Consider the following 25,262-nt stretch of genomic DNA (forward strand, 5'->3'; position numbering starts at 1 on the left):
TTCATTCAACTACAATTGTATGCTGCTCTTATAAGACATAGTGTGCATCTTGAATAAGAGAGTATCAATATTTATGTGGAGAAAATAGGAGCCTTAATTTGCAGTCTTAGTCAGTATCAAATATCTACTCCGTTCAGTCATAACGACGAGGTATAAAGAACATGCCACTACGCTGTATATCTTTGTCCATGTATGCCACTATACAGCTCTATCATTGTCTTTATTGTCAGTGCAAACCGTCAGTCTCACACTGGCTAGACCATAGTGAACTATAGAAAGAGCATTTGGTAGTGCCCGTTAACCAATATTCTATACCTCTTTTCCAGCCCTAACAGAAAGGAACGGAAGCCAGAGAGAAGACCATATAGACTAGTCCGGACCATGATCTCAACCACAGTGACTCTGGTGAATGAGACCTAGGATTTCAGAAATGTCTTCTTCCCTATCTCCCTTCACTGCCCCCAGGCCTCCTATCCTCCATCCCAGACGACGGGGATATCTCGCAAGCATCAGGTAGGAGGATATTAGCCTCTACAAATGGATATCTCTTTTCCATTTCAATATCCCCAAAACGACTGATTCCTCTGGAGAAACATTCTCAATCAAGTCTTTCTGATTTCAGTCTCCTCTCTTTTTGCCTGGGCTACGGAATATCAGCAAGTCGACGACATGGCAGATTCCTTGGAGAGACCTACTTCACTCAAAGACCACAAGTTCACTGGTTCAAAGGAAGCCGTGAAGACTGCGTGCACAAAGGGTGATGTGACCTTTCTGGCTGACCTGGCAGATGCCTTGGCTGGGGAAAGTGAAGAGACAGAAAATCCCTCTGAGGATGGCCACATGTTGAAACTGCTGAAGCACTCGAAGCTTTCACTTCCCACTGCACCCTTCACTCCGGATAGCAACAGCCCTCCCGCCTCCCTCTCCCCTCCATCCGCCAACATGAACCCTCATCTTCCTCACACAAACAACTCCCATCAAGGTAAATTGATACCTCTCACCTCTTCCTTTCAGAAGCGTCCCACGACTCGAACAGCAGCTGATCCCAGTCATCTAAGTAGGAGACGAGAATGTCCCTGGTGAAAACAAGACTCGTTCAGAGGCTATCACCTTGATTCGCGCCAGGACTCTTACTCGTTCTTCCCCAACAGAAGCATCCTTCCAAGCAGACATGGCCATCGACAACAGTCTCCCTCCTCCCACGTCCGAGTCTCATCTCCCGCCAGTATCTCTCATGGACTTGTTTCAGAAGCCTAAAAAGAAAAGATCCAGCAAGAGCAAGTCCAAGAGACAAAAGTCCAAACGGCGTGATGTCTCCAAGTCCCCGGACAACAAGGACTCGGGCCTAGACATTCCTGATGAAGCCAACGAGAAGAAATTGGACACCGAGATCAACAATGAGCAGGACACCCAAGCTCCTTTGTCTGCTCCTGTACTTGACAACCCTGTATCAATCAAGCTGGAAGATGCAGTTCCCACCAATGCAGATATTGAAGACAAGTCCAACCCTGTCGCGCTGGCGAAGGAATCTGGTCCCGAGAAGCACGAAGATGCGGTCGTCGCCGACCAGAGAGAATCTCAGCAGGACACCGCGTCTCAAATGCCTCCGGCCTTGTCTTTTGCTGCCGTCTTAGCTGGTGGCATGGACAAGCTGGAGCTCAATACGTGCAATGAGGCTCCCAATTCGACCGGTGACGGAAAGACTTCCACCACCGGTAGCAAATACGCCTTCACACCCAACGAGACCACCCAACTGGACGGCGCATCCAACAATGTCAGTGGGGGCAAAGCTCAGAAGACCTGTGATGATGGATCGGATTGTCCCTCAACGGTCGAGCCATCGTCTCAATCGTCTCCCCGTGGCTCTCATCAGTCCTCTCGCAAGGTTGCAACCCAGAAAGAAAAGCTACCTGCTATACTAGAAGCATCGCCAGAAGACAACGGAGGTTCCTCGGTCCAAGTTAGCCCATCTGCAAGCAACCAGAGCCTCACATGTACCCCAAAGTCGACCAGCACTGGACTTTCTGCGTGGAATGCGTTTTCCCAACAGAACACACCGCGTACGGATATCACTGATGACAGCCAGCTGAAGGGAACAAAGAACAAGAAGGCTCAAAAGCACTCCACTAGCACCCGAACCGACTCAGCGATCCAGGTCAATGGCAACGCGAGTGGCAGCCATGCACATCCGCCAACCTCGACTGACGGGGGCAACCAAGGACCAACCTCAAGCAAAAAGAAATCCAAATCATTCAAGAAAAAGGATGGCTTCTGGTGGAACCTTGACAGTCACGGATTTCCCTGTGCGAAGGAAGGCTGTGACAAACGCTGCAATCTCTGGGACGGCGCAACCGTCATCTGTCCTCGCTGTGGCCCATACTCCGAGTGTCGTTACTGCTGCAAAGAGCACCTTCTGAACAGTATTAAGCGACACTGGTCCATTTGCGAGCAGATGACCTTCCAGCACCCATGCAAAGAGTCAACCATCCCGAAAGACGTCCGTAACGGACCGGCTTTTGTCCCCTGTCTTCATCCCTACGACACACCTGAGCGTCATCGCCAGGCGGTCTTTCTTAACATGAACAGCAAAGTTGGTGATTACTTCATCTTCTCTGACTGGGCCGACAATCTCGAGGCAGGATTCCCCGAAAACAACGTGGCTCTCCGTTGCTCCAGCCGAGTGGTGTACATCATCAAGTTCGACGACGCCAAAGAGAAAGACCGCTTCCGTCGTGTTCTCGCAACCTGTCTTTTCAGTAAGACCTCCGTCCCGACCCGTCACCGATGGTCTGTCTCAAAGCTAACCCATCTCCTCCAGTGACCATCGAAGTGACCGAGCTTGTCGACTATCTCTACCGGCTGATCCGCGATAAGCTGCGGTCTGAAGGCGCTCCCCCGGAGCTAGAAACCGCAGTTCAGTACCAGTTCCGCCAGGAGTTTGCCGTGACCATCCAGACAATCATCACGGGTCAGAGACACGCATGCGACACCGACTGGGACGGGAGAAACCGCCGCAGCTGCCTCGATCCCGTGTGCCGTGGCGAGTATCGTCGTCTGCTGGGCTCGCTGGGTGGGAAGGGCCATCGTCAGCTCATTGACCACCTAGAGGGATGCTACTGGATCCTCCGCGCAGCCCGGGCTACGCACCCCGATGTGAAAGACGCGACTGCGCGCATGAGAGGGGATGGCTTTGACGAAGTTGCCGAAGAAGATAGGAGAGTGTTCCGTCGTGGTGAAGGGTGGGACGGTGCCGGTACTGGAAAGATAGAGATCGAGGGCATCAATGCTTAGTCGAGGATGTCTTGTTGTTTCTTTCACTTTCTGGGACTTTGGCGGTTGGACATGCCTTGGTTTATTGGAGAATGCAGGGCCTTTCACAACCCTGGCTCCTTCCGCTTGTCACCTCATTTTGTTCCTGTTCTCTATTCTCATTCTCGGCGGTATTTGGTGTTGGTTTCCTTCGGCCGGTAGGGTCTTGTCGCTGGCGAGCGAGGCATGTACGGACGGATATGATTCCGACTGTCAGGTTGCTGCCAGGAAGGGGAAAGAGTGTTGAACGGTGTCTATTTGGGATTGGAAGGCAGATTCATGTACCTACTGAAGATAGAAGTTCAACTAGTCTGCACCTATCCAATACAGTGCTCATTCAATTTCCAGCTTTATACTCAAGCATTCTATCTCATGAGGGCATTGCAATCTCTACACATATTACCTCCCTATACGATATACTTCTTCAGACCGCGCAGTCTCTCCTTGGCGGTTTCAAGGACGTCGTCGTTCTTGCACACCGCGAATCGAAGGTAATCCTCGGCGATGTGGGAGTTCGCATCGGTGTAGAACTCCGTCGGGGGGATCGCGGCGACACCGACTTCGTGGATGAGGAACCAGCAAAGCTTGAAGTCGCGCGGGCGACTGGCCACATGAGGAGGGAAGGGATAGTCCTCGGGAAGTTTGACGGAGGACATGTTCGCAAGGACGAAGTAGCCGCCCTCAGGATCAGAGTACTAGGTAATTAGTCAGTGGGCACTGCAAAGCGACATAAAGGGCATGAGAAGGCTGCGCACCGGGATGTTGAGTTCATCAAACACTTGGCAGAAGAGCTCCATCTTCTGCTTCATTTCGTTACGGCTTTCATCCCAGAAGCCGGCCTTATCCGCCTGTTCGAACGCAACCGCCGCAGCCTCCTGGAGAGGAGACACACTGCTATAGCAGATCCGAGTGTGAGCGCCAGCGACGTACTTGATCAGATGCTCTGGGCCGATGAGGTAGCCCACACGCCAACCAGTGGCGTAAAAGGCCTTTCCAGCGGAACCGACAGTCAAAGTGCGCTCATATAGCTCTGGAGACAAGGTAGCAATTCTGGTGAACGGAACGTAGAAGAGGCGGTCATAGACTTCATCCGAAAGGATGATGAGGTTGTGCTTGATGCACAGGTCACCAATACGCTGAAGCTCCTCGCGCGAGAAGACCTTCCCCACGGGGTTGTGGCTGTGGAGATATTGATTAGTCGATTGGCGCGACACCAGCCAAGAGTTACTTACGGCGAGTTAAGCACCTAAAAAGTCAGAGTCGTTCAACAAAGGCCCACGTAAGGACACTTACAATCATCTTAGTCTTCGAGTTAATCGCATTCTCCAGCTCCTCAAAGTCTATCGTCCACTCGGAAGCAGGAGAGGTTCTGGTCGCACCATCCTTGGGAGGGTGAAGGGGGACATATCGAATGGTACCGCCGGGCATTTCAATGTTGCTAATATATTGGTCGAAGAAGGGCTCGAAGATGATGACCTCATCTCCCGGCTCAATGAATCCCATGAAAGCGCTGAGCATTCCTTCGCTACAGTCAGCTCGGTCCCAGGGTTGTGCAAACGTCCAGTATGACGTTACCTTCGTTCGCTCCGGTAGTGATAGTGACCTCCGTGTCGGGGTTCAGGGTGCGGCCGAAGAAAGGAGAGTAGGCATCGGCGATGGCTTTCTTCAGACGTGGGCGACCCTATAGAAGGGGTAAGCATGGGCTCGGCCTACAATGGCATCCTTCAATGCGCACCTTGGTCGGGGAGTATTGGTTGCATTCCACTCGGTCAAGAGCATCCTTCGCAGCGTCCACCGCAAACTTTGGGGGGTTATAGCCACTGCACCAGGCGTGCCATCAGCAATCCATTGACTCATAATGCTCTGCGACTCGGACAACCCCGCACTCACAAGAAGCCCTGGCCCATGTTCACGATGGGCTGGACCGGAGAGGCAGCAGCGGCCTCATTGACAATCGACCTAAGCACTAGCCATCAGCACATCACAATCGCAACAGCTTCAGCAGTCGAAGCCCTACCAGACATCCTGGCGTTGACCGGCAACTCTCTTGGCCGGCCGAAACGGGTCCGCACGGGGGGAGCTCGCCGACATGGTCCGAACGCGGGGAATTAGATAGCGGGGTGGCGCAAGTCGAAATGCCGAAGACAAGGAGTTGGAGGAGAGTTTGAGGGGGGTAGAAAGGGTATGCGACAGAGAGGGCCGGTAACCGAACAACATAGAGAGCGGATACAGAGAAAAGAGGATGCGATAAGATGGAGATGAGGAGGAAGAAGGACCTCGCTCCAATGACAATTGCGTGCTTGTCAGGCACCAAGGCAGACTATTTGCCTGGTTTGCATCGACAAATGCGGGGAGAATCAAATGCTTAAAACAATTTACCACGACGACTTTAATAGAATCACCATTTATCTGTCCATATCAATTGATCGAAGTGATTTGGAGAGTCCTTATGGCTACCAAGCCATGTACTATGCACTACTTCGGTAGTTGATCAGGCGAGGAGAGCTCGCTCCTATAATTTCTTCTTCTTAATGGCCCGTGTCACGCGTCGACGCGTTTTCTGATGACTTCACATCGCTCGTCGCTCAATCTCCACCATCCCATCTCTCAAGCCTCACGTCCAGCATGGTCTCCTGTCCCATCTGCGGGAATTCCGTCCCCTCCCTGAAAATCAACGATCACATCGATTCCAACTGTCACGACTTCATTGAAGAACCAACCTCCAGCACGGGCGACTCGTCCTCCTCCCAGAAGGCCCCCGTTCCCAGCTTCTTCCAACCGACGTCGGCTCGCAAGGCAGCCGCCCAACCGACGGTGCGAAAGGACACACTGCCTGATTCCTCGCCCTCACAGAACATCACACGCAAAAGGGCGGCTTTCTCCGATTCCAATGCCGCGGAAGTGAATCGCAAATCCCAGAACAACGAAACACAGGCCGAGCCGCCGGCCAAGAAATCACGGCCAAATGCCTTCCAAAAAGCTGCCCCGTTGGCAGAGCGCATGCGCCCTCGAACGTTGGACGAAGTATGCGGACAAGATCTGGTCGGTCCAAATGGCGTTTTGCGGGGACTGATCGAGCAGGACCGGGTACCCAGTATGGTGCTTTGGGGTGGGCCGGGTACCGGAAAGACAACCATTGCGCGGGTGATCGCCTCGATGGTAGGAAGTCGATTCGTGGAAATCAACAGCACTAGCACTGGGGTGGCCGAGTGCAAGAAGATCTTCGCTGAAGCGAAAAGCGAACTGGGACTGACGGGCCGGAAAACAATCATTTTCTGCGACGAGATCCATCGTTTTTCCAAGTCCCAGCAGGATGTGTTTCTGGGACCGGTAGAAAGCGGACAGGTCACGCTCATCGGGGCTACCACGGAGAACCCGTCGTTCAAAGTTCAGAGTGCTTTGCTGTCCCGATGTCGAACGTTTACCTTGGCGAAGCTCACCGACGAGGATGTCAAATCCATTCTCAACCGCGCCTTGCAGGTCGAGGGGCCCAACTATTCGCCTTCTGCTCTGGTAGACGACGAACTGATCACGTACCTGGCCAAATTCTCGGACGGCGATGCGCGGACGTCCCTGAACCTTTTGGAACTGGCGATGGACCTGTCGAAGCGTCCGGATATAACCAAAGAGGAGCTGAAACGTTCTCTCACAAAGACCCTCGTGTATGATCGCGCCGGGGACCAACATTATGACACCATTTCTGCCTTTCACAAGTCCTTACGAGGGAGCGATCCGGATGCGGCGTTATATTACCTGGCACGTATGATTCAATCGGGGGAAGATCCGCTGTATATCGCTCGACGCCTGATTGTGGTCGCCTCTGAGGATATCGGGCTAGCGGATAATAGCATGCTGACGCTCGCTATATCCACCCATTCCGCTGTCGAGAAGATTGGACTTCCCGAAGCGCGGATCAATCTTGCACACGCGACGGTCGCCATGGCATTAGCCAAGAAGAGTACGCGCTCGTATCGAGGTCTCAACAATGCGTTCGCTGCCCTGCAGGAACCGGGCGTCGCCGGGTTGCCCATACCGATTCATCTTCGGAACGCTCCCACTCGACTGATGAAAGAGCTCGGATACGGAAAGGAATACAAGTACAATCCTAATTATGTGGACGGGGAGGTGGCTCAAGAGTATCTACCGGAACAACTACGAGGTCGCAAGTTCTTGGAGGACCACGATCTGGGAACTCAAGTCGATCCAGATTTGGAACGGTAGCATTGTATACATAGATCGTTAGTTACTGGGAACATATACCATTGACCTAGATTTTGGTTACCCTTAATATGAATATATGACATGGATAAATGCTAGAATTCGATCCCCATCTACAATCATGCCCAATACGCATACCCTCTGATGGCGGATTGTAGCATGTTTTGATGCGTACCCAAGCAGAAACCAACTCCGCCCACCGCTTCGCGTCGCTTCCAGACCCGCCGATAATCAATCCCCTCAACCTCTCTTTCTCATCACTTCACACCTCCGACCTGCCATCACCACGAAAAGAACTCCTCCTACCTTCGACGGAACATCCAACTTATCTCGCGTTCCGTCTCCGTCCGGTGGTGCCTTCATTGGCCCCGTCCCACCACCCGCGGTCCCAAAACACCCCATCGCGACAAACCAAAACACCACCTCCACCACCATGTCGCAACCGTTCGGCACGCGCTCCTACAACTCGGGCAAACTGCCCGACCGCTCCGTCAACGCCAATGCCATCCCCTTCAGCGCCTCGTCGTTCTCGCGTCAACGCCTGGGCGCCGCCGGCCCCGCCGACTACGCCGCTGAGCCCGCCAAATCCTCCCAGCAGGCTGCAGCCAGCGGCATGCACTCGCAGGCCCACGCGCCCTCGACGCAAGAGAACCCGCTGAGCCGGTTAACAGAGGAGCAGCGCGAGGAGGTGAACGAAGCCGTACGTCTCCCTCCCTTTCCCTCCTTTCATTCCCTTCCTCCCCCACAGCAGACACATGGCTAATCCTCACCCTGACGACAGTTCACCCTCTTCGACCTCGACCGCGACCAACACCTCGACTACCACGAGCTCCGGGTTGCCTTCCGCGCGCTGGGCTTCACCCTCCCCAAGCAGGAGCTCATCTCGCTGCTGACGACGTACGGCGTGCCGCGCCCGCAGGTCCAGCAGCAGCAGTCCGCCGGCGGCGCGTCGCAGCAGCAAGCCCCCGCAAAGGCCGCCCCCGCGACGAACCCGCAACACCCCTCGAACCTGCTCATGCCGCTGTCGTCGTTCCAGACCATCACGGCGCTGAAGATCCTCGAGCGCGACCCGCGCGAGGAGATCCTGCGCGCGTTCGAGCTCTTCGACGAGGGCGGGAAGGGGTTCATCGATCTGGAGGATTTGCGGCGTGTTGCCCGTGAGCTGGGCGAGACGGGCCTCGAGGAGGAGGAGCTGCGCGCCATGATTGAGGAGTTTGATTTGGAGGGTGTGGGTGGTGTCACCCGCGATGCGTTTGTGAGTATTTGTTGGCAGTAGGCGCCGATGCGCTTTCTGTATATGTTTGGTTCGCTTGGTTATTGCTTCTTTTGGCTGGGTTCTTGGTTCTTTTTTCGTTCTGTTGTGTCTATCTCTGCGAGAATCGACGGCTTGTTTGCTTGGCATCGTGTTTTGTTTGGTTTGGGCATTGGGTGGGCGCCTGTTGTACGGTTTGCTGTTTTGTCGTGATTGTTTACTGCTACGTCTTATCCGGGTGGTTGTTGGTGTCGGTGCGGTCTGCTTGGACAGTATGAACTCCACAGTAGTGCTTACATAGATGGATGCTTGAGATGCTGTATATGCCTTACTCCAGGCTGCGACACAGCCAGTCCTATCAACGAAGACCATACATATCACCAACCCATAGGCCGGAGATCCGGCCTACCAATTCAACCCAACCAGAGGACGCCGTCAATATAAGGATTGTAGGATGCAATGGTGCCAGACAAGTCATCATGCAGTAACAGATCATGAATTAAACACAATGTATAAAAAGGAAAGAGAATGTCCAAAGAAATATTCACGCATACCGGGGCATGTATCCCCCAGGCGGGCCGTTGCCATACCCTGGCCCTGCGTACGGCGGCGGAGGGTCTGCGAGGCCTTGGTATCCTCGCGGCCATTGAGCCATGGGAGGGCGGCCAGGGGGTACAGCGCTAGCAGCCCAAGGCCCGTACGGACCACGCGGGGGTGGTGGTGGCATCTTAGCAGCTGGACGCGCCCGACGACAACGGTTGATGAGACACCACAGAATTGACAGGACAATCAGACCGCCGACACCACAGCACACCCCAATCACAATGTCCTTGTGGTCGTTGATCCAGTTCTTCACGCTCGATCCTTCGCAGCGGCCGTTGCTGCAGTGCCCGCCGCTGCCGCAGGGGGTGCCGTCGAGGAAGTTCTGGTTGACGCTGTAGCACTGACCCAGGGCAGGCGACGTGCAAATCAGCTCACACGAGTCGGAGAAGGCATCGCAGGAGTAGGTGTCATTGTTGTGCAGGAGGCTTCCCATCACCGTGCGGCACTGGTAGTCCCGACTGGTGCATTGGCCACTGGCACAGGTCAGGCCGCTGCCCGAGCTGCCACAGTCTTCGCCATCTTTCTTGAAGGAGTCCGAGGGGCACGTGCTGGAGTTTCCGCTGCACGTCTCCTCCAGATCGCACTCGCCGCGGCTGGGCCTGCACACAGTACCAGCAGCGGTGTACTGACACTTCGAACAGCAGCTGTCGTTGGAGTCGTCGCATACGGCGCCCGACTTAAACTTGCACGTTTTGGCGTCACAGCATTGGTTGTCGCCGCAGGACTCCTCCCCGCCACAGTCGCAGTCTTCCCCGGACTCCACAATGCCGTTTCCACACTGGCCACCAGTGTAGGTAACGACTCCGCGGTTGTCGGACAGACACGTCGATTTGACACTGTTGCGACCCAAGGCCGAGCAGATGTTACCGATCGTACAAGGCGAGAACTCAGTGATGTCGGTACCCGTGCTGGGATTCATGATGTACTCTCCACCCGCGTCGCACGAGCTGGCGCTGAGGGGACAACACTGCGACGAGGTTTCGAGTCCTTGGGCGCAGGTCTGGGAGTTGCAGTCGTGCACTGCGCCAAAGGTATGTCCTGTTTCATGGGCAAAGACTTGCCATCCACCACCGGCAGAGCGAACAACCACGTTCGTCCCACTCACTGAGTTGGAACCATCATCCGACACCTTCGAATTGCACAGCTGTCCAAGCCAGGCCAAACCCACCTCAGAGCCGGTCGGACAATCACTCATCAGAGTCCAATAGGCATTGTCGTCCGATTGCTGTCCACGCCACTTGGAGAAGAGGTCCAGCCGCGACGTGATATTACTCTGGGAGCATGGCATATTCCACTGGGCGGACGACGGCGGCGTGTCCGGGCATTCTTTGTCCGTGAGGGTGAGGTTCCGCAAGCCGATGGAGATGTTGAATGATTTCTCGTACACGTTGGATGCACTGTTGACGGTGTTGATGACCCACTTCTGGGCAGCGTCTTTGCTCTCGAACGATCCGGTAAACGAGCAGTCCGTCACAACGCCGATCAGGGCGACTTGTTTCGTCTTCGGGCAGCCGGCAGTGCTGCCGATGGTGGACTTCAGATTCACACCTCCGGCGTTACCGGAGACACCACCAATGTCCGACTGGCGCTTGCTGAGTCCGAACAACGAGTTGAGGGACATGGCGCCCCAGGTGCTGGAATTCCCGTTGTCAAAGGATTGGAGGATCGGATGGTTGGGGTTGTTATTGAACCCGAGTTTGTCGGCCTCGCAGGAGGAAGAAAGAGGGAGCGAACGCTTGAGTTCGGTGTGAAGATGCCGGATCATGTCCGAGTCACGGTAGGTGATCATGTAGTCGCCTTTCCGGTCCGGGATGTCGATATCTTGGGCGCGTTTCTTTTCCAGGTATGTCGATTTCAACTCGATGTGGTGGTTATCGCCATTGACGCTGAAGACGCCTTCAAACAGCGGTTGCGGGCCGTCATTCTTCAGGTAAATCCGCGCCCATCCGACGGGATCCCACATAGCTTTCCCTCTGCCGAGTAGGGTTCGTCCTTTGAATACTTTGTGTTCATGGCGTCGGATGGGTTCTCCGTGCACGACATTTCCGTGAGCGTCGAGATACTGAACATATGCATCTTCGGCGAGGATATCATGGTTCGGCTCGAGCTCAAGCTTCACGCGTTGGCTCTTGTCACGGAGGTAGAAGGTGATGTCGAAGTGGGATAGGTGATCGACACGGTTGGAGGGGGCGCTGATGGTGGGATGGTCTAGGGTGGTGACATGTTGGATGGCATTCGGTTCCTGAGACCGGGCTAGGGGGTGTCAGACAAGGTCCTAGAGGAGATCAACAGATCATGGTGAGCGGGAGAGAACATACCATGCACATCAGATGCGAAGTAGAATAGGGCGCTTGCGAGGAACGGCAAGGAGGATTTTAACCACCTCATGGCCAGTAGAGAGGATGACAGCCAGAATAGACTTGATCGGCCGATGGAAGAGAAAAAACGAACGACAAAAGAGAGTCTACCGGGCGTGGTCGTTGGATAACATCAGGCAGCAGCGATAAGACTGCCAACCCCTTGGAAGTCGGATGGAAGCGCTGGAGATCTTGGCCGAGTGGAGTTCGATCGAGTGGGAGGGATCCGTCGGTCTCGGTGGCCCGGATGCAATTAATAATAAGGACGGGGGTGCAGGATGCACGTCGAGGGGGCAATCTGATGTTTGAAGACAACGAAGGTGGGTGACTGAGACAATGCAGGAGGCCCGCTGGGGCGCAGCAGTCGCAGTATGAATCTGGAGTCTTGGAGAGGTGAGGGAGCGAGAGGAGGGGAGAAGAGATCAGGGAAGGAGGATGAGGGGAACGAGAGATGAGGAGAGGTACTCCGCAGAGTAGAGAAAGAGGATGAAGGGGAGAGAGAGAGAGAGAGAGAGAATGAATGAAAGAGAGAAGTTGAAGTCTCAGGGTCCATCGTGGTGGAGTGATTGGACCCTTTCGGACAGTTCTTATTAAGAGAAGGATCGGCAACGCGCGTACAAAGTACGGAGTACTTACATACTCACAGTAGTACATAGTAACTATCTATTACTTGCATCGATACTTTCTTTTCTTCTTTCGATCATACTTGTACTTTAGAGGATGTCTCGATAGTGCTACATCCTTCCAGTTCCCACTGAAGATACTAATAATAATACGACTGCTACTACTACTAAACTACTACCGTCTCCGGATGGTCAGCCCTACTAGGCCCAACCGCGGAATGCCAATGCGACTAACGCCGTAGGGGCCGACTATCGCACACTATGGCGGACCATGGCGTCCACCAGCTCGCATGGTGGAAATGACTGCCAGAGTTATTTTCTACCTCGTCCTGATACATGCGGAGTTATTTATCCATCCCCCAACCATGGTACTCTCCTCCCGCCATGCGTCAATCAGGTGCAGCATGATACACTTCGTGCGCGACCAGCGCAAAGTGCGGGATCAAAACACCGCAGACGGTGCACGCGACGCTGGCCATGTCATCGTCTGGCTCGTCCTCACTTTCCTCCCACGCACCATCTCCGTCGTCCTCTGACGCACGACTACGGGGATGCTCGACAGAGGAGGGTATCTCGATCTCACGGCCCAGAGCCTGCTCCGAGCGATCTCCTTGCTGTTGGAACATCTTTCCAATGTCCCGTCCACTGCTCTGCTTGCGATCCCCCGCTCCATCCACCATATTTGTCACCGCGACGTTCAGCAGGCGTAGATTCCACCCCGACTTTGGCGGGTGCAGCTTGCGAAACATACCCATGGCCAGCTCCTCAACCAGACGCTCAGCCTGCGCATCCACCCCGTCGGCCAGATTATATACAAACGAGGGCAGAGGGGCGGAGCGGGAGATGCGATTGACCTTGTGGGCGTCTGCGGGGGTGGAGGATCGAGGGCAGGTGGAAAGACGGAACGTCTTCGGATAAGCCACCCATCGCGTGGAGACAGCCTCAGAAGCATCTCCTGTCTTCTTCTCGGTCAGATCAGTCCGCATACGGCGGATCAGACTCGACACCAGAGACAGCAACTCCCGCTTGACCCCTTCCACAGTATCGAGTCGTCCGTAGGAGTCTTCAATGCTAATCTGGGTCGGTAAGTCCCTCGCCTGGAGGACCTCCGCGTTGTCTACGCCATGGATCAGCCTCCACACTCGCACTCCGATATCCTTCGGCGACCCGGGGCCCCCAAGGAATTTATCCAACAATACGGGACCCATCCCAGGCGCACACCGCACATCACGGACGGTGACCTGGGTGGTCGGGAGATCATCTGGGGCATTCGAGGCGGTGCCGGAGTGGGCCGCTGACCGGGCAAGATACGAGGTAATTTTGTGGGCCAGTTTCGAGCCGATCCCGGGAACTTTCCGAATGTCATGGGAGTCCAAAAAGGCCAACACGTTGCTTTGGGCCGTGCTCTCGGGCGCAGTCGTATAGGGCGGGAGGAGTGTGGTCTGACTGTTGGGCTTATGCACGTTACCCACTAGCTTAGCCAGCAGTTTAGACGTTGAGACGCCCACGGTGGCAGTGTAGCCTCTTTGTTCTTCAAGCTGGCCCCGAAGATACGCGGCCAGATGGGACGCGACTAACAGGCGGGTGTACAGCCATGCGGACGGCGGATCCGCCAACGCAGAAGAGCCCACTGGGTAGGTTGGACCGCAGACTTGCGTGGCATTGTAGACAAACCCGGCGGTGGGATCGCGCGGGTCAAGATGAAAGAACGAGTGTTGCAGGTCGTTCTCGTTCAGAAGCTCCACGTTGTAGGCGACCATGTCGGTGACATCCAGAAAGACCTGCATCGTGGATCATCAGAAACAGACTCGTGGGTCTCCGTGTAGAGGCAGCAGTATTGTAAGTCGGTGGGACGCGAAGGAAAGCAAAAATAGAACACGATCAACACACCTCATCGAACCCTAGCCGTTCAACCTTCTCACCCCATACGAATTGGCGGAGGAAGAGATAGAGAGCCTTGGAGGCATCCCGGAACTTGGTCAGATCTTCACCCAGGACGATCACGACATCGGGGCAGATCTGCTTGGCTTCTTTGATCAACTGTAGCTTGCGGAGGCCTCGACGACGGGCCTCATAGTTACAGGTGACTACGATCTGCTTCTGTTGGACGGCCAAGGGTAGAGACTTGAGAAAGGGCTGTTCGACCTCGAAGACGGAAGCATAGAAGCAGTCATAATCCTGTGGGGTCCAAGGATGAGGCAGTGAGTGGTTAGTGGGGTGGACGCTGGCTAAGCAAGAGATAATATTCAATCAGACAGGTTGGTTGGGACTAACAAAGTGAATGATGATGCGCTGATCGTCTCTGGTCGGGGGAACCGCCATGAACTCCTTGTGGTTGTTGTTGATGAATGGAGTCGGAGTAGATGAGCTACAGGGCTGCAGAGGAACTGATGACGGCTAATGCAGCCTTGTGGGCGGGAGTGACTAAGCGTGTCTGCATAATTACTTCAGCAGCATGGCATAACTTAGGTAACTAGCTTAACTAGGTAAATCTGGTGTTTCTTTTTATAGGAGTGCTAAAAATACCTCCACTCTCATACATACTCCGCAGTATTATTATTATTAAGACACGAGGTGGCCGCCTTCTTGGATTTTCCATTCTTTACTTGAGGGCTGTTATAGATGTAGATAGATAGAATAAATATATTTTTTCTATTTTATTTCTTCTTTTCTTGCAAAGTCGAAGAAAAAGCAAAGAATAAGAATAGATCAGATGGATCGGCCGCGTAAGAAGGATCCTCTCAGCACGGGTCCAGACCAGACATAGTCGCCGCTGCGGCGTCAATAGTCCCGATGACGCTGAACTAAAGGTTTTTTTTTTTCTCTATGACAAGAGACCCTCCGCGTCTATTCTTATTCTTCTTCGTGGCGACTACTGGAACAGCTGGTGATTGAGAATTCTTCTGCCTCCTGTTGATATCTGGTTATTCTGGAGGGATCCATGAGCATACCGAATCATAATAATAACAATCAGAATGACGATCGATCGTGGGAGTTTCTAAAATAGGAAATCCCCTCTTCTCCATCATTCTTCTTCTTCTGCCTCTGCATCTCCATCAACATTCCTCTCTTATTTCTCTCTCGCCCTCTCTCTCTCTCCTCCCATCTCCCAACAGAACCGTCCAACAATCCCTCTAGTCCTGTCGATCGCCATATGCGCTTCAATCAATAATCGGTCCCTGCATCTACTCCACTTTCTCGAGTCCGCCTCAGTGATATCCACGCTTGGTGCGGGGAGGCGCAGTTCATTCTATCTCTCTTTTCTCCCTCCTCCTTCTTCTCCTCTCCTTCTGCCTCTCTCGTGTTCTCCCGTTCATCTCGGGAAAATTTCTCTGGTTTGGGGTCTCAGTCGCCATGCTCGTGTCCCTCATGCCCCCACAAACCTCGTTGCACTACCCTCGTCCACCTCCTCCCTCTTCGTCTTCGGCTGAGGATAAAGATGCCTCCTCCTCGCACGCTGTCATGACTTCCACGTTACCAACTTCCACCCAGTCCCCTTCCGCCGTCTCCCACTCCAACATGGCCTGTCCTCTAGCCACCGCGACGACTCCATCTCAGCGACGTCCTTCAGTCTCAAGACCGAAACTTACCCTCCAAACATCTTCCCTGCCCCGATCTTTTGGCAGCTCATCGACCGGTCTGTCGCTCTCTCTCGCCGGAGGGGCTACCGCTTCTCCCACCGTTCGCAACACCTTCAAAAATGCATACGATGTCCCTGTCCCCTCCTCCGCCACCGCCTCGCCTTCCAAATCCACCAACCACCGGTTCACCAAGCCATCCTCCCCATACCCATCAAATAACCCTTATCAGCTTCCTCTGGGGGTCAAGAGTATCCTTCGCAACTCTCCGCTAGAACCAACCACCCGAAGTCGATCCCTCTCTGTGGCCACCACTCCCAACGGATTACAACCTCCGCGCCGGGTCTTCTTCCCAGCCAAGAAACAAGTGAGCTATCGCCAGCCGTTGGAGGAAGAGATCCGTACGGTGCGTTATACTGCACGGCACTCCGATCTTACCGCGGAGTCGGATCCCGACCCTCGCGAAGCTGGCTCCGACGAGGACTCGGATTCCACCGCCAGCCTAACCCTCTCGGACGCAAGTACGTCGGAGGATGATGTCGACGGAAAACGCCGGGGCGAGGGCAAAAAGCGAAAGCACCATGGCGCAGACAGGCAGGTGCGCGCCGTGGCCCTGATGGACGGGCTGCAAGGAGAAAAGTATAGCTCCGACTCTGTGACCCCTCAGACGCCTTGCCAGTCCCGTAGTAAGCGTCGCTGCGAATGGCGATGGACCCTGGGCCCGCTGGAACTACGGGGTGGGTCTGACGCATCGCAAGAACCGACGACGAAGACCGCCCTACCGGAGGAAGAAGCCACGAGCCAACCGTCCTGCAACTCGTCTGATACTTCCTCAGGGAGCCCTCACAGCCCTGATCCCACTGAATGCACGACGACCGACGAGATTGACCGCGTGTCTCGCCGTCAGACCGAATGACGCTCGGTGACGAATCTATGCATGACGACGCATCTTGTTTCCTTTTGATTACGAACTTTATGCATATAGATGACGGATTCGCCCCACAGTGCACTTGGTTTATATTCATAATCTTCTATTCTTGGATCTCTGTCCCTCGAGAGCGGCATTTGACACGAACTGGCGGCGACATGATGACCTGGCATACTTGCATTTTCTCCCATCTTCTCCGGTACATATTCTACACCGCTGTTTAATAGAGCCTCTGCATTGCGATAGACGCTAGACATTCTTCGACCTAATTAATACATTACTCTGTACACGAATACGAGTGTCTGTGCTGATCGGGACTTTATATAGAAACGGGTGGAGTCTTCTCTCCACATCCCCGTGTCCGTGTCGATCCGTCCCTTGCATATCATCCATGGTACACCGTTCCGTGAATAGCGCCTGATCTTGCGCATCACTCATGGGAACACAATGACCATTACTACTGATATTAGCCAACGCTCATCCTACAGTAGCCATCATATAGAGCATTCCCTCTGTTCGACGGAGTCCTAATTATCCCATCGAAACCCATACGCTGTTGCGTGAAAGGATCCACAAATCTCACCAGGCATCCAGTCTGATAGGCATGAATCTTACTTGATTCTGTAGAGTGCGCAGACTGTAGATACAGTAGATGAAGAAGTGACACCGAGGAACGAGAAGGTTGATATACACCGTCTTCCCTTCGGTCTTTCAATTGATAATAGTCAGTTAATTCATAGTATATATCTCATTTGATATCATCAAGCGACTACCAGCTGACTGTGGTTCACAATGATGCAGATGAAGTAGAAGATAAGCGTGTAACTGAATTTGGGATCGGATTGCAAGGGGCCATCAATTACTTTATCTCCTCAGGTGCAGGATAGTGTGTTCGGGCTTGCTATCGAGGGACAATGGTCCATAAATTCGACGGCATATTTTCCATTATACTACGGTTCTCCAGGACAGGACCACAAACGGCTTCATGTACCATGTTACGACGCTCTATCTACTAAGTCTACTTTATAGATCGCTCTTAGATTGTCATGAAACAATTCCACTATTGATCGCCAAACTAGATATTAATACAAGTAATATACATCAGTCATCAATTGCCCGTCTCCGTCTCCAGGTCAGGCTCTCGTCCCGTCAAATCCCCGGAAAACCGATTCTTCACCTTCCGGAGCGCATACTTGGCTTCGTCCCGCGCAAACACCGCGTTCCGAGCCGGTTTCCACTGCATCATCCCCCGCTGGTGGCGCTGGTCGCTGCGGCGGTTCGCCCGTTTGGTGGATCTCTCGCTGGGCCCCGCCTGGCTGCTGCTCGGAGAGTCCAGCTGCGAGCTGGTGAAGGAAGATCGTTGCTCCTGTTGCTCCGAGTCAACCGTGGAAGTGGAATCATGCGACGACGCGCTGGAATTGCTCTCTTGCCGTACATGCTGCTGGTGCTGGAACCTCGCCGTGGTGTCCCCCTGGATAGCCGGGGGGTTCACGGGGTCATGCACCGGCTGGTCACTTCCAGGCTCCGCGATCTTCTCGCCCTGCTCGTCCACAAAAGCCGCCGGGTCCTGGCCGAACGCGCCGCTCCAGTCCTGTCCCTGCCGGTCGATCCATTGACGGCGTTCCCGCGGGTCAGCGTGCTTGAGAATGTCGCGGCCGTTGACCAGCGACTCCTCGTGCATGCGCTCGACGTCCTCAGGCACCTCGAGGGAGATGCTCCGCGACCGCACGCCCTCGGCAATGCACGCCTCCCAGGTTTCAAACGTCTCGCGCGAGTGGTCGTCGACGACGTACTGCTCGTGCGTTTCGTCGATGCCCGGCGTGAACCGCGCGTGGAACTGCACCCGGCCGATGATCTGCAGGTCCTCCAGCCCCGGCTCGCGCTTGACCTGCCAGTTGTCTTCGGTGATGTAGTTCTGCGTCAGGCGTTTGCCGTTCTTGGTCGACCACAGCGGGATGTCGATCGGCATGTCCTCGTTGTCGATCATGTGTTGCAGCCAGAGGATCGCGTAAGCCGCCACGCCGTGCTTGCCGGACGTGTGGAACTCCATCACGACCGGGGAGCGGTAGCGGTGCTTCACGGGGAGTCGGACCTTGCCGTGCACGGACGAATGGGTCAGGTCGAACGTCGTGTTGTTTCCGTGGACCGTGCAGGCGTGCCGTGAGATCTTCCCGCTGCTGCCGCCCGTGCGCAGCTTGATCTTGGCCTTGTGGTTGAAGTCTTGCACGGTGATCTTGTCCGAGGCGAACTCGAACGTCCCCACATCCCATCCCAGCATGTTGGGCGGGAGCTTGGTCTCGACATGGCGGAAGAGAAGCGACACGCGGATCCGTCCGTATCCGATGCCGCCGTCAAGCGGGTACCAGCGTGTCACCTGGGAGCTGGTCTGGAAGATATCGGAGAGCTTCAGCGGCACGACGCCCAGAATGGGATCGTGTTCGCGGTACCGCTGATCACGGACGGTGATGGTGACAACGGCGGAGCGCCAGTCGCGGACGAACCGCTCGGTTCCTGCGTTGAAGATCGGCTTCGAGCTGACAGCTTTTGGCCGAGTCCGGTAGATCTGTAAATTTGGTTAGAGGGTAGCCGCGCGATGGGGCCAATGGCTGTTTCTTACCAACTGGTCGTTGAGGATGATCTTGCAGTAGCTTGTGGGCAAGTCGGAACCCGTTTCCTCGCTCTTTTCACCGTACTCCCTGGCGGGCTCATACTCTCTGCCTTTTCGGTTGCCATTGCTGCCCTTGATGTTGGCCAGCTGCAGATTGACGATTTGGTGGACCACCACGCTCAGGATGCCACTGGGCCAAAGCGGATCCGGGGGAGTGTGAACGACCGCATCCTCTTCCTCATTGCTGATGACGCCTTTCTCGTCTTGGAACTCGGGAACATTCTTGAAGTTTTCAGGCAGGTCCTTCTTCTTGCCGTCCGTCCGAAGCTCAGCCCTGAGCTTGGGTTTGCCGAAGAAGCCAACTTCCCAGTGTAGTTCGCCTGGCATCTCGGTGCCCTCGCTGAGGCCTTGGAGTTTGGAAACCTGGGGGTACATACGACATGGGTGTTGGATCATCTCGCGAATGGGCAGCTCGATCTTGCCCACGATATCATCGGCGGTGTTGCGGTCCGAATCCCAGAGCTCCACGCTGAGGCTCTCGTTGGCCTTGATCAGCTCCGGCGTCACCAGCAACGCGGCCGTCTCTTCCCAGACCGGGTTGAGGTCGTCGCAGATGACGCGAGTACAGTACATGGGTTTGCCGTATTTGGAGAACGAAAGATTGATGTAAGGGTCGCTGCCGCCACCATAGCTGCCACGCCGGTCCTGCTTGCTGAGGCCGACAGCACGGTGGATGCGAACCCACATGATTCCCAGGGCCTGGGTCTCCTTGATGATGTCATCGCCCTTGAGGATCATGCTGAGATCCATTGTCATGGACTTGGGCGCTGCGAACAGGCCGCACGCGGTGGCGATTGCGTAGTTGACAAAGTTCGAGATTAATGGCAAGTTCAGGATATTCACGCCCCCTTTGACCATGGGCATGCAGCCAGCCCTGATATGGGGAATTCCCACAAGACTGAACGTCATGTCCTTCATGAAGGGTGCCTCTGGCATCAGCTGGAACCTGAGACGGACGGTTCCCACCATTTCCTTCAGCTCAACGAATACTGGAAAAGGGACGCCAAAAAGACCTCTGATGCCCAGGTAGAACACAATCTGCATGTGCATGTTGCGTGCCTTGGCCGAGGTGGACTGGCCCGTTGGTTTTGCGTGGTATGCAAACGATGCCTCCAGATTGTAGTGACTTCCACCTTCTTCAATCGCCGCCGCTTCATCAGGGTCCTTGTTCCGTTCGTTTTCCTCACGGATGTTGTCTTTTAGCTGCTGGACATGGTCGTGGTCATCGGGGAGGGACCGTAGACTGAGAATGCGTAGGGGGTTGCTCCCCTGGTCGATCTCTGCGATGCGGACGTTTTCGACCACACCGGGAGCCGAAGCCTGCATGATATCTTCGATTGTGTCCGCCACGGGAGACAACATCTCAGGGTTCACAAGTCCCCACACGACACCAAGGAAGGTGTTCATCCATTCAACGGACTCAGGCAGTAGGTTGGCAGTGGCCTAGACGAGATTGTTAGTAGACTTTGGAGAAGCGCGGGACATTTTCGGGGGTATACCGTCTGTCCTCTAAGCTGTTCGTTGCTCCATTCCATGTCGCGGCCGCTCCGGACTACCTCCTCCACCCACAGCCATACGCCACTTGCAATGCAAAAGCCCAGAAGGAAAAGCGCCCATATTGAGGTGCCAAATAATCGGCCAATAAAGAGGATCCCAAATACTATACCTATGCAGAGACCAATGCCCCGTCGTTCCAAGGCGTCAAACATCGGTTTGTATGTGACACTAGGGGTTGGGTGGAAAAGGATATTGGTTACCTCCCCATGGATGGGGACGTCCGATGTTGTGCCTTCGGCAATAGGATCTGGAGGGGCGGTGATATCCTGATTTTCGCGGTATTCATCGAAGCTCTGGTTGGGATCGGTTCTGACGGGCTTTATGAATTGTCAGTAAGGCCAGTCCCATAACAATACATCCAATGCATGCTTACCGTGGGCTTTCCGAGATTCGCATTTGGAACAACCAACTATACTAGGCGTTAGCTGGATGGTTGTCGGGAAGGACTGTAAGAGCCGACGTCTACCTTTGCGTTCTTCACGGCGTCCATGGAGTCCGAATCTTGGTCCTCGACCTCAATATCGCGGCCCGTCGTAGGATCCGTCACGACGCGGGTCTTTCCCTTTGATTTTCGTGGGCGATGAGGGATAGCCTCTGGCTTTGCATCTTTCTTCTCGGTCACTCTAGCTTTTTCCTGAGCATCCAACTCCTCTTCATGGGCCTTCCGCGCCTCCTTGTCCTGCTCCATACGCTCCAAGAACCGATGGATGGTTGGCACCGGATTCTGTGCGCTCCAGTGCTCCCCGACCCGGCGGTTTCTGGGGGACTCGGACCCTCCCATGCCTCGGGGATGGGGCGCCATTGTAGCGGCCGGAAGTGTTGGGAAGAGAACCGGGGGGATGTTGTTGTTGATGCAATGGGTGTCTGATTAGCGATGGTGGAAGACAGCCACCTCCAGTTTTTCAATGGAGGAAGAAACAACGACACCAAAGTATTTCACGGATTGGAAGATCTGATGAAGTCAGAAGTCTATAAGCTTGACTTGGGGCCGCCAGCCCTACCGCATCGGGACTACGTCATTGTGGAGGAAACGCTCCAATCCCCGGTTCAGACTGCCGGCTTGCACGTCAGCAACTTGTTCGTTCTATTCTAAGAGTAACTGGTGCCCGTCCAGGCATACTACATACCTCATATTTAACTACCTCAATCGAGTTGACCCATTCCCCATTCCACCCATGGACTGGATGCCAACTGACCCAACACGCCGATAGTCTTTCAGGGTCAAGCCAATACAAAGATCACAGTCAATTAGATTGATTCATCTTTCCAAGGAGAAAGTAGAATCTCACTCTCTCCTCATCATGAAGCAATTTGTGGGAGGTCTTGGCAGATGCAAGTGATGATGTCACCCGATGGTTCTTGAATTCGAGTAAACAACCACCTGCGATGATCATTCTACATTACTTGGACTTGTGTCTGATGATATCTTGGAATAATTCCGATTGCCTGTAGGGGTATTGTTAATAGAACAGTGCCCCATTGCGCTGTGTACAGAGTGCAATAGATACGTGATCCGGCGATATATAGTGACATGTCCATCCATTGTTGGCCCCCCTCCCACCAACTAATACCAATTCTTGTTCTACAGGTATTCTTAAATAAAGATATCAGACTGTAACCTAGAACTAGGAACTACAAGACCTGAACCTTTGACAATTCGCGTTCTACTCTGTAGAGCCTTCTGGGCGGTCAGATGATGTAAAACGTGACCGCACTGGAAACTCCCCGACGCGGCGTCGCCAGATATTCCCGATCCTCCTCCCCCAAATTTCACCCACCTCCAAACAACCGACCAAGATGTCGTCCCCCGAAGAATCTCCCGCCCAAAAAGCCGCTCGTCTCCGACGCGAGCGTCGCGAAGCAAAAATCAAAGAGGGCGGTGCTGCACGGTTGGACAAAATCACCAGTCTGAGCGGCCGCACCCCTCAACCCGGTACGAGAGCTCTCATCCCAACTCCAAACCCACGAAGCACAGAAACTAACTGGAACGCTCGTCAAGCCCGCGAAGCCACCTCCCCCTCCCCCTCTCCCTCACCACAGCCCCCCGCCTCGATCTCCCCCGCCCCAGAGACGCCACCTCAAGCACCCTCGCCGTCCCCTCTCGCTCGTCAACCATCCAATGCCGACCTCCCGCCCCCACCGGACGATCTCCAGGCCCAGCAAGACTTCATCCGCTCGCTGCTCCGGCAATCCGCCCCGTCCGGCGACCAACCCGGCCCTGACAGCGACGACCCAATGATGAAGCTGCTCGGTTCGCTCATGGCCGGCATGCCGGGCGGCGAGCAGCAGGGTGCAGGCACAGGCGCAGGTTCAGGCGCAAACGGCCCAGCCGCGCCGGGGATGTCGCCCGCAGATCTGGCCGCGACCCTGGGGGTGCCCCCGTTCGTAGCGAGCATGCTGGGGATGGCGACGCAGCCCAAGTCCGCAGCGGAGGAGCGAGCGGCTCGCGTATGGAAGACGCTGCATGTGGTGTTTGCGATCGCCGTCGGCGTGTATCTGCTGTTTGTGATTGGGTCGTCCATTGCGACGTTTGGGAGCTCGCCGCCGCCGCCGGCTACTGCGCGGAACCCGTTCTTGTATTTCACCACCGGGGAGCTGCTGTTGACCGGCGCGAGGGTGATGATTAAGAGCCGGAATGGGGGGTTGTCGGGACCGGGGCTGTACTTGCAGCTGTTTCGGGATGTGGTCCGTGATGGGAGCGTGGTGGTCTTTTTGCTGGGGATGGGCGCGTGGTGGCATCGTGATTGGATGGTCAATTGATTGAGGGTACGGTTTATAGGTGATGGACTTGTGCTTAGATACAGGTAGTTATGATCACGGTCGTGAAAAGCATCAAGCGATAATGCGTCTGGACTTTACTGTGCCGCTGCTCATGAACCTGTCGACGCAGTATCCATGTTTCGCGAACGATTCATATAGGCGGCGCGATGGGTGCTATGAACCGACTGAATGGTCGGCTGCATCTGACTGTCATAGGTATAGTCGGGGTAGCTGTGAAGCCCCTGTCACTGGGATGCATTCGATGTGAAACTAGACAGGTCATGGAGGTACTGTTGCTGCCGCTTCAGATTTAGAGATAGCATGGAATATCAGGTCTGAGCAAAGAACAGGCTCTGAGTACTATCTGATGCTGTGATCCCGATCCTGTGTCTTTGTCACTCATTTACAGAGTATGTTCGTCGCCACAAGAAGTTAGTTGCGTAGGACCACTTAGTCTCTATAGATAGCTTAACAACACTACATTGTTACTCGGCATGTGTCCGAACAAGGCCCAAGGCTCCGGCCGTTTTCATTACTCCCCCGAAGGCGTTGCACGAGAACCAACACTTGTAGATTGTTATCTACCTAGTATTCATCATCCGCTTACATTGGTTCAACAACTGTGATTGAATACGCATCCTATGATATGTACTACGCCAGGAACAACAAGAGTCTTCAAGATCCGGATGTCCCGTCTGCACCGACAAGCGCAGACAGTAACCAGCGGATAGTATTCCGGAGACCTACCGCATCGAGTAAAGGTCAAAATAAAGAACGACGTGCTGGCCAAACTTTATAAAAGGCCGGTCGATTTCAAGGCGGTCTTTGTGGATCAACCTCTGACAAGTGGGTTCCTGTTCCGAATGGTATTGTTGTTATTCGTACCTTGACATCGGGCTTGCACGGAGTCCTCCGTGAGTGTCAATCGGTGGAGTTTGCGTACACCGAGTAGTGAGTCTTGCGTGATAGTCCTGTGGAACCAAGTCTCGGCCAGACCTGAGTAAGTATCTCTTGCAAATCGATTGCTCAGTCTGCAAAGAGGCTTTCCAGTAGATACTGTCCAGCATTCGCTTAATACCCAATTGCTTCTCGAAGGAACCGCAAGAAGAAAGAGGAATTGAAGACGATAGGCTCAGACCAGCAGCAACGGATGAGCGGAAGGGTTAAGCAACGCTAAGAGACGCTAGAATAACGTCGGCAGGATTACTGCGCGTCGCTGACCCATCCGCGGAACTAAAAGGCTAGGTAGGCATTGGGGTATCCTGGCTTGCTGTTGTGGTGGATATGGATTGCAGGGGCATCCCGAATGCACGCTGCGTTTTCCACTAAAAGATTAGCGGGAGCTGAGGCGCAGTTGGTCCGCGCTGGATGTGTGGAAGACAGCGTCGGAAGGATCCGTTCACGAATGA

The 25,262-nt window shown here is 54.4% G+C and overlaps 9 protein-coding genes across 9 annotated transcripts; 5 read left to right on the top strand and 4 right to left on the bottom strand.

The window, feature by feature from the left end:
- Positions 1-669: 669 nt before the first annotated feature.
- ATEG_03961 (uncharacterized protein) lies at positions 670-3,157 on the top strand (the record flags this gene model as incomplete). Its single annotated transcript, XM_001213139.1, has 4 exons — positions 670-982; positions 1,062-2,756; positions 2,819-3,030; positions 3,107-3,157. 4 exons carry the CDS (start codon positions 670-672, stop codon positions 3,155-3,157), a joined length of 2,271 nt encoding a protein of 756 aa, XP_001213139.1.
- Positions 3,158-3,716: 559 nt separating this feature from the next.
- On the bottom strand, positions 3,717-5,400 carry ATEG_03962 (kynurenine--oxoglutarate transaminase; the record flags this gene model as incomplete). Its single annotated transcript, XM_001213140.1, has 7 exons — positions 3,717-4,004; positions 4,065-4,469; positions 4,603-4,829; positions 4,885-4,990; positions 5,045-5,129; positions 5,200-5,268; positions 5,327-5,400. 7 exons carry the CDS (start codon positions 5,398-5,400, stop codon positions 3,717-3,719), a joined length of 1,254 nt encoding a protein of 417 aa, XP_001213140.1.
- A 534-nt stretch (positions 5,401-5,934) lies between these two features.
- Positions 5,935-7,530, top strand: ATEG_03963 (ssDNA-dependent ATPase MGS1; the record flags this gene model as incomplete). Its single annotated transcript, XM_001213141.1, has 1 exon — positions 5,935-7,530. One exon carries the CDS (start codon positions 5,935-5,937, stop codon positions 7,528-7,530), a length of 1,596 nt encoding a protein of 531 aa, XP_001213141.1.
- Positions 7,531-7,960: 430 nt separating this feature from the next.
- On the top strand, positions 7,961-9,170 carry cdc31 (putative cell division control protein Cdc31; the record flags this gene model as incomplete). The annotated part of the gene is made up of 3 exons (XM_001213142.1): positions 7,961-8,227; positions 8,309-8,782; positions 9,117-9,170. The coding sequence occupies 3 exons, from the start codon at positions 7,961-7,963 to the stop codon at positions 9,168-9,170; spliced, it is 795 nt and encodes a 264-aa protein (XP_001213142.1).
- Positions 9,171-9,323: 153 nt separating this feature from the next.
- On the bottom strand, positions 9,324-11,770 carry admB (ADAM family of metalloprotease ADM-B; the record flags this gene model as incomplete). The annotated part of the gene is made up of 2 exons (XM_001213143.1): positions 9,324-11,635; positions 11,701-11,770. 2 exons carry the CDS (start codon positions 11,768-11,770, stop codon positions 9,324-9,326), a joined length of 2,382 nt encoding a protein of 793 aa, XP_001213143.1.
- A 981-nt stretch (positions 11,771-12,751) lies between these two features.
- On the bottom strand, positions 12,752-14,802 carry ATEG_03966 (putative DNA polymerase iota; the record flags this gene model as incomplete). Its single annotated transcript, XM_001213144.1, has 3 exons — positions 12,752-14,143; positions 14,253-14,586; positions 14,735-14,802. 3 exons carry the CDS (start codon positions 14,800-14,802, stop codon positions 12,752-12,754), a joined length of 1,794 nt encoding a protein of 597 aa, XP_001213144.1.
- Positions 14,803-15,881: 1,079 nt separating this feature from the next.
- On the top strand, positions 15,882-16,856 carry ATEG_03967 (uncharacterized protein; the record flags this gene model as incomplete). Its single annotated transcript, XM_001213145.1, has 1 exon — positions 15,882-16,856. The coding sequence occupies one exon, from the start codon at positions 15,882-15,884 to the stop codon at positions 16,854-16,856; it is 975 nt and encodes a 324-aa protein (XP_001213145.1).
- Positions 16,857-17,976: 1,120 nt separating this feature from the next.
- On the bottom strand, positions 17,977-21,895 carry ATEG_03968 (C2 domain protein; the record flags this gene model as incomplete). The annotated part of the gene is made up of 5 exons (XM_001213146.1): positions 17,977-19,431; positions 19,486-20,979; positions 21,114-21,410; positions 21,467-21,502; positions 21,560-21,895. The coding sequence occupies 5 exons, from the start codon at positions 21,893-21,895 to the stop codon at positions 17,977-17,979; spliced, it is 3,618 nt and encodes a 1,205-aa protein (XP_001213146.1).
- Positions 21,896-22,890: 995 nt separating this feature from the next.
- ATEG_03969 (uncharacterized protein) lies at positions 22,891-23,853 on the top strand (the record flags this gene model as incomplete). Its single annotated transcript, XM_001213147.1, has 1 exon — positions 22,891-23,853. The coding sequence occupies one exon, from the start codon at positions 22,891-22,893 to the stop codon at positions 23,851-23,853; it is 963 nt and encodes a 320-aa protein (XP_001213147.1).
- Positions 23,854-25,262: the final 1,409 nt, after the last annotated feature.

The sequence above is a fragment of the Aspergillus terreus genome, genomic scaffold (assembly GCF_000149615.1).
Source record: "Aspergillus terreus NIH2624 scaffold_5 genomic scaffold, whole genome shotgun sequence".
NCBI lineage: Eukaryota > Fungi > Ascomycota > Eurotiomycetes > Eurotiales > Aspergillaceae > Aspergillus > Aspergillus terreus.